General features: G+C 57.6%; 1 protein-coding gene across 1 annotated transcript in view; it reads left to right on the forward strand.

Annotated features, from left to right (window-relative positions):
- The window catches only part of ITGB2 (integrin, beta 2 (complement component 3 receptor 3 and 4 subunit)), a 30,162-nt gene extending 28,274 nt beyond the window's left edge, over nucleotides 1-1,888 (forward strand). Inside the window, 2 exon segments of the mRNA XM_012652702.1 lie at nucleotides 964-1,130; nucleotides 1,428-1,888. Coding sequence (XP_012508156.1) covers nucleotides 964-1,130; nucleotides 1,428-1,490 — 230 coding nt within the window. The 3' untranslated portion in view covers nucleotides 1,491-1,888.
- Nucleotides 1,889-7,052: the final 5,164 nt, after the last annotated feature.

The raw sequence follows: 7,052 nt of genomic DNA on the forward strand, positions 1-7,052 counted from the left end.
TGTCACCCAGGCTAGAGGGCAGGGGCTATTCACGGGTTTGGTCACAGCTCACTGCGGCCTCGATCTCCCAGCCTCAAGCGATCCTCCTGGCTCAGCCTCCCAAGTAGCTGGGACTGGAGGCCTCTCGCAGGACTGAGACCTGGGAGCACGCTCCCCCGCGCTCCCTCCCCAGGACGGAAACCGAGGGGGGCAGGTGGGGCTCAGGGCCTCCGTGTGACACAGCTGGGCCTCATGACCCGCACGCGGGCCTGGGGACTGCAGACTCGGCCTGCCAGGGCGACAGCCCCTCCAGCTTGCTTCCGTGGACGGGTTCAGGTCCACGTCCGTTTGTGCAACCGTGGCCAAGTTCCGTCCCCTCTGTGAGGACAGCAGGCCTCCCTGGAAAGGCCAAGGTGACAGGAGGGAGCACATGGGAACTTCGGTGCTGGGGGCCAGGCCACGGGCTGGCGCTGAGCGCTGGTGCTGTGACGTGTGGGCAGGGGCTGCGGGCAATGCCGGGAAAGCGGCCATGGCACCAGGACTGACCCTGCCCCGCTCAGCCCTGCGGCGGCCTCCCCTGCCCAAGCGCCAGGCTCTGGTTCCTGCCGTTGGTTGCGAGGAACGCCTCCACCAGGGGCAGACTCGAGCAGAGACCCTGCGAGTCCCGGTCCTGACCTCTGCTGTCAGAGGGTAGGGGTCCCTCAGGCGCCATTTCCCACCTGGCTGTCAATACTCTGCCCTGCTTGGCTGGTGACCTGGGCCCGACTTTCCTGTGTGTCAGATGGAACCACAGGGCCTGGCCTTGTTTCCGGCTGGGGCCAGGGCCAGGTTCTCGTGGACGCACAGCCATGGCGGTCACAGTGAGCCAAGACAGAGGGACCCTCCGTCCAACCAAGTGCTGTGCGGTGACCGTGGACCCGAGGGCACACACGGAACGGGTCAGAGAGGGAGGGACTGACACTCTGGCGTGTGCTTCCTCCTTAGAGTGTGTGAAGGGCCCCGACATTGCTGCCATTGTGGGGGGCACCGTGGCGGGCATCGTGCTCATTGGTGTCCTCCTGCTGGTCATCTGGAAGGCCCTGACCCACCTGAGCGACCTCCGGGAGTACAAGCGCTTCGAGAAGGAGAAGCTGAAGTCCCAGTGGAACAACGTAAGTGGCCGTCCTTGGGGGTCCCACGTGGAGGAGGCGCCTCCCACACTCCGACCCTTGCCGCGGGAGGTCGTGGACATCTGCGCGTGGCTACGCACGGCCTCCCCAAGCAGCCCTCCTGCACGACACTGCCGTGGGTGAGCTCGGCCACCGAGCCTGGAAGCCAGGACGGCCGCCCCGCTTCTGGCTCCTCCTCGGGGCCACGCACGGCTGCCATGCTGACCCAGGGCCTCAGGGGAAAGATCCTACCCCGAAATCCTCCCACACCCACAAGTCCGTGTTTGCCTTTCTCACCAGGATAACCCGCTTTTCAAGAGCGCCACCACGACAGTCATGAACCCCAAGTTTGCTGAGAGTTAGGAGGCCTTGGAGAAGAGAAAGGTGCCGGGGCTGGCCAGACGGGACCCCCTCCAACCACGTCACCCCCATCATGCGACCGTGACACGGCAGCACCAATTAACCACAGATCCACTGTTTTCCTGCCCTCAGCGTGACAGATGTGGCCAGGTGTCTACGCAGACTCCCCAGAAGGAACAGTGCCCCCCAACCATGGGCACAGTCTTCTTCCCAGACCCAGGAGAAAGGACAGCTCGAGTCCCGCGGGGCTGGGTCCGCGGGTCCTGTGTAAGTTAGGAGATCAGTCTGATTACAGGTAGCGCGAGTTTATTTATGTTTAAGTGTATCAGGACCTAAAACTACATCCCATTGATTACACTGTTAACCAATCATGTGCATACAAAAAAACAATAAACAAAACAAAAAAAACAATAAAAAAAAACGAAGCCGTCCACAGAAGCCGGTCTCCGACTCTGAGGCGGGTAACCTCCTGTGCCCCTCGGGGCCGCCCCGCCCCACACGAGGTGCAGACGGACTGCAGACGGAGGGACGGCTTCTGTTTTCTTTTTTCCTTCCTCATCTGCTCACAGAGCCCCTCTCCGAGCCCTCTGTCCCAAATTCTAGGTCGATTTCCAGAAATGACGTGGTGGCCCCACCGCAGGGGCCTGCAGGGCAGGGCAGAAGCGAACGGGGAAAGGGGGTCTCTCTCCCTCCTCTCCCGCTGCCCACACCTGCCTGCCAGGTGGGCCTGCTCTTGGGAGGATGGCCAAGAAGAGTTTTAAAAGAAGCTCCTTTCTCAGGGGTTGTTTCCTGGGGTGACCTGGAAGTCATCATCGGTCCCATGCCACACAAGCGCACGAGCCAAGGTTGTGCGTGATTATGGCGTGTGGCGGTGTCTGAGGGTGACACACCAAATGGTAAATACCCACACAGGGAGGCCCAGGGTCCCTCACAGCCCTAAAGACAGGGTTTGAGACCCAATTAGGATCAAAATCCTACGTGGCATATCTAAGGCCACTTGGAGTTTATGTTGAAGGAAGCTCTCGGTGAACTCACACGGTGTGGGTTTTGTCTTGTGCCTTAAGCCTCCCATGGGGACTGGCTGGCCGTGGGTTTCAGCAGTTTACTTTTCGCCCGGTCACACGGTCCGCGTGACCCATCTTGGTCCTAGGATGCTGCTAACCCCAGTGCTCAGTTGGGACCCGGTGTCACCCTAACCCTGGAGTCTTCAGACCCTACCCCCGCCTCCCACCTCCCTGGCAGTGCTCAGAGGGGAGGGGTGTGTGAACAGTCGGGGGCTGTGCCAAAGCGACTCACAGCCCCCGAACGGAATTCACTCCTGAGCTCCTCACAGATCCCGCCAGGAGCTCTGGATGCAAGAGGACACTGACCACCACCACAGCTGGTGAACGTCCCAGCTTTAGCACCGGAAGGCCTTTGCCCAGGGAAAGCCCTCAGTGCGGGGAAACCGCACCACCAGCCATGCCGTGGGGCCACTGCAGACCGGCAGACGGGCACTGCCAGCCTGTGGGCGGTGTCTGCGCTGCGCCCGACTTTCACTGTAAATGCTTAGTTAACCGCACGAGGGCCTCTTTCGGAACCTGACCTGGGACCTTTCACCTGAGCAGGTGGCAGGAACAAGAAATGGCCAGATGCTTCAGGGCGTCCACAGTAGTGACACTTCCCAACTCAGGGGTCCTCAACACAGCCTTCGCCCGGGGGGCTGCGAAGGCCCCCGCCCTGCGGGAGGTGGGCTGGCAGGGCTGGTGCTCAGCGCTCTTCGGGTGATGTGTGCAGCCGCGGTGGAGACCCGCTGGCCTCGAGCCTCAGTTCCCCAAGGCTAGTCTGGCCTTGCCGGGTGAGCCTCACCTGGGAACCTGCTGGAGATGCGCGTCCTCAGCCCGGCCCAGCCTGCTGAGTCGGGGTGCTCCGGGTGGGTCAGCAGTCTGGCGAGTCCGACGCACGCTGTGGTTGGAGAAGCACCAGGTGAAGCTAGGCGATGAGGGTGTCATTGTCAACACGCGGGTGTGGTCTGCGGGCAGGGGCCGCAGGGCTGTGTGTGTGTGGGGTGGCAACGCCCCCTCAGGAAGGAAGGGCGGAGGGAGGGTCACCCCAGGTAAGGCTTCCCAGGCAGGCAGAGGGGGCCGGCAGGGACCAGGCACCAGGCGCAGGCCCCGAGTCAGGACCCGTCTCTGTCGGGGAAGATTGTGCGGCGGGCCAGGGCTGACCCCAGAAGGGGTCTCTCGCAAGACAGACAGAGTCAGTTGCCCTCAATCCATTTTTTGGGTTTTTTTCTGACATTTTCCCACTAGTTTTCAGAGGATTTGAGAGGCTGACACAGGAAGTGCTTTGAGAATTATGACTGCTTGCAAAGGCTGGGTGATCGGAGGTTTCTGTGTCTGGGTCAAAGCAAATCCCTGAGCCTGAGAGGCCACACATGGCACGGGAGCCCCCCGCGGAGCCATCCCACACACCGGGGTGCAGGTTGGGCATTGTTGCTTAATCCAACCAAGGAAAACGGGCTCTGGCCACGGGCACAGCGCTCCCCTCCCTCCACGCCTGCCTTCCCCCACAACCCTGCGGGCCCTGCCCACGGGCGCCACCCTTCCGAGCTCCCTCCAAAGCCTCTTTGTCCTCCCAGTGTTACCGACCTTGGAGATTTAATGTGTCACCAGAATTTCATTCTTTCTATGCAGCCTCTCCAGAAGTAATTCTTTAACCTACTAAGGAATGTACTTGTAATGACAAAAAAGAAATCAGATGGTACAGACCCTTGGCCACCAAACAAAAGCTCTGGCGAAAGGCCCCAGCAGGTGACTCCAATTCCGAGGTGGAGACCCCGGAAGTCCAGGACCGCGAGGGCGTTGGCCTCAGCGCCCCGTGGCTGGTCTGTGTCTGTTCCACGGCTCTGGGTCGGCTACCATCTCCCCTAAGTGGATACCGCTGTGATTTTGTCAGTCTGATTCCTTGACCGTCTTTCTTCTTGGAAAGACATAAGCTATTTTAATTCCAGACTGCTCCAAGTATTCATTCTGTTTCTCTAAAAGTCACTACAGTTTGTTCTTCCTGTGTACGGTGCCGTTTCTGTCGTTCCTATGAGCTTGGAGCTCTTTGACAATTGAACATACGCCTGGGAGCCCCGGGTGTGTTAAGCTGTAGAACGCACCCCTCCTCTCCCTTTTAGATCTTGGCTTCACTGTGAGTAAAACGGGAACTTGGGCTATAATTACCAAGTATGTTTTTGAGCTTCTGTTTTGTCAAATTGTCCCAAAACTCAGTTGTATTTTAAAATGTCCTTCTATTATCATTAAATTAGCATTGTGTGGTCGCATTGCTAGGATAAAAAAAGTTTCAGAGGCATAGTTCTAAACCCAGGCTTGTGTTTACTCTGTTGCAAATGGATTTTAAACATCTTTTTATATGACAGAAGCTCTCAGTGAAGATACAAAGTATTTGAATTGGAAGGTGTGGGTCAGAGACGGTTTATGGCCGTTAAGGGCCCTTTGCAGCCACACAAGGACAGGAAGGAACTTTAACAGTTTATGATGAGCCAGAGCAAAGTGGAGGACGTGCTTGTTAAGCGTTCGCCACGCACACTGATACACCAACGACCTGTTGTCTTTGTGCAGGGGGGTTGTGCACAGGCTTCTGGTGAGCCGTCTAAACCAGACCAGAGGAGACCCTGCCCAGCAGCACGGAGACCTGTGTTAGCTCAGGTCTGTCCCAATGAGGAAGAGCAGAGTTAAGATGGGACTGAGACCTACGACCCACTGGTGGTCCGTGTGCGATGTGTGATCGCCTTTGCTTCCTCAAAGCTTGCTACAGCCAGATGACCTGGTTGAGGTCATGAAGGTGGGAACTGGTAGAGTTGGGATTTGAGCCCAGTCTACCAGCTTTGCAGGCCCTGAGGGCTGTTCTGGCCCTGGGACCCTGGGCAGTCCACATCCTTTGGCTCTGGTTTTCCGTCACTGTGGTGATGGGGCTGGATGAGGTGTGGGCAGGAACACACGGTGGCCACCAGTGCCCCTCGCCAGAGACTCCACTAGTGCTTTCCCCACTGGCCCTGGGGGTCGAGAGCGGGTTAAATCCTGCCCACTTCGGAGCCCTCGCAGGGAAAGGAAGTACGGAAGACTTAGGGGCCACACAGCTGAGCCCCAGCGTGCTGGGGCAGAGGGAGTGGTGCACAGCCACCGCCACACTGCCCCAGAGCTCACCCGGGGTTGAGGTAGGTGTGTGGCAGCAACAGAGCATGACCCAGTAAATATGCTGGGCCCTGCAGAGCAAAGATGGCAGACAGCTCTCCTGTGGCAGGTACCCCACCCATGGCAGACATGACTAGTTGATCCCAGCCACTGCTCCTACTGAGCCAGGGTGATCCGGACAGCTACAAATAATGGATCTGAGTAAGTGCAGGGGATGATTCTCTTGTTTCCCAAACAATCCCCAAATCTCCGCTCTACTATGGCTATGGAAACCTAGTCTTGAAAAGAAAGCACCTAGACTCCTGGGTGAAAGAGAGTTTATTCAAGTGCAAAGTTTGAGGATGGCCACCTGGAAATGCCAACTCCAAGGAGTGGCATCCACTCTGGTGCAGGAAGTTGAGGTGTCATTACATAGGCAGAGACGGTATTTAGCGGGATTACGACGGTTTCCGCACAGTTACGGCCATTTGACTGGTTATAGGCAGTTTCTTCTGGGAAGGGCACACTTGCATTCTCACAGAGGGTGGAACAGTCACGGGGTTCTGTCATCGGGCCTAAGCAGAGCAGGACAACAAAGGGGAAGTTAATCTATAACAGGGTCCTTAACTAAGAAGGCAGGTTTCTGTCCCTGACATCACTTAATTCTGTCTAGTCATCGTTATAGTTACAGAACAAGAACTGTAAGAAAGCGAGTTACTCTATAATCTGAGAAACTGAAGTCACAACTATGTGTGACTCAGGCCACCGTCACGTCTCAAGGCTTAAACTGTTTGGGGGTTCCCAACAGCTTTTAAATTGTATTTATTTTCATACCTGCATATGCGTTTTTGTCATTTAAGTAGCCTTAAAAACAAGTCTTTTCAGTGTTTAGTATTTTTTATCTACTGAACTTCAATATACTCAACTAGAGTCTAACATGGAGGGGCCCTAAGCCTTGGTGGGGGGAAGGTGGACAAGCCAGGAACATAGTCACCTCAGAGAGGGGCAGTCCCAGCGGCAGTCACCGTGGGACAATCACCGTGCGGGGTCTCCGTGGGTGCGGTCACTGTGGGACAATCACGTGGGGGGTCACCATGGGTGCGGTCACCGTGGGACAATCACCGTGCGGGGTCTCCGTGGGTGCAGTCACCGTGGGACGATCACTGGGGGGGGGTCACCACGGGTGCGGTCACCGTGGGACGATCACCGTGGGGGGGTCTCCATGGGTGCGGTCTCCGTGGGGGCGGTCACCGTGGAGCCGTCCCGCACATCTGCGATGGCCGCGTCCGGGAAAGACGAAGGAGGAGCGAGACACTTCTTTCGGGAGCCCGGATGGTGGCTGAGCAGTACACGCTGAAACCCACTTTGAGAGCGATTTCGGTGCTCTCAAGCGCACACGTCACCA

Source organism: Propithecus coquereli, unplaced genomic scaffold, assembly GCF_000956105.1.
Source record: "Propithecus coquereli isolate 6110/MARCELLA unplaced genomic scaffold, Pcoq_1.0 Scaffold399, whole genome shotgun sequence".
Lineage (NCBI taxonomy): Eukaryota > Metazoa > Chordata > Mammalia > Primates > Indriidae > Propithecus > Propithecus coquereli.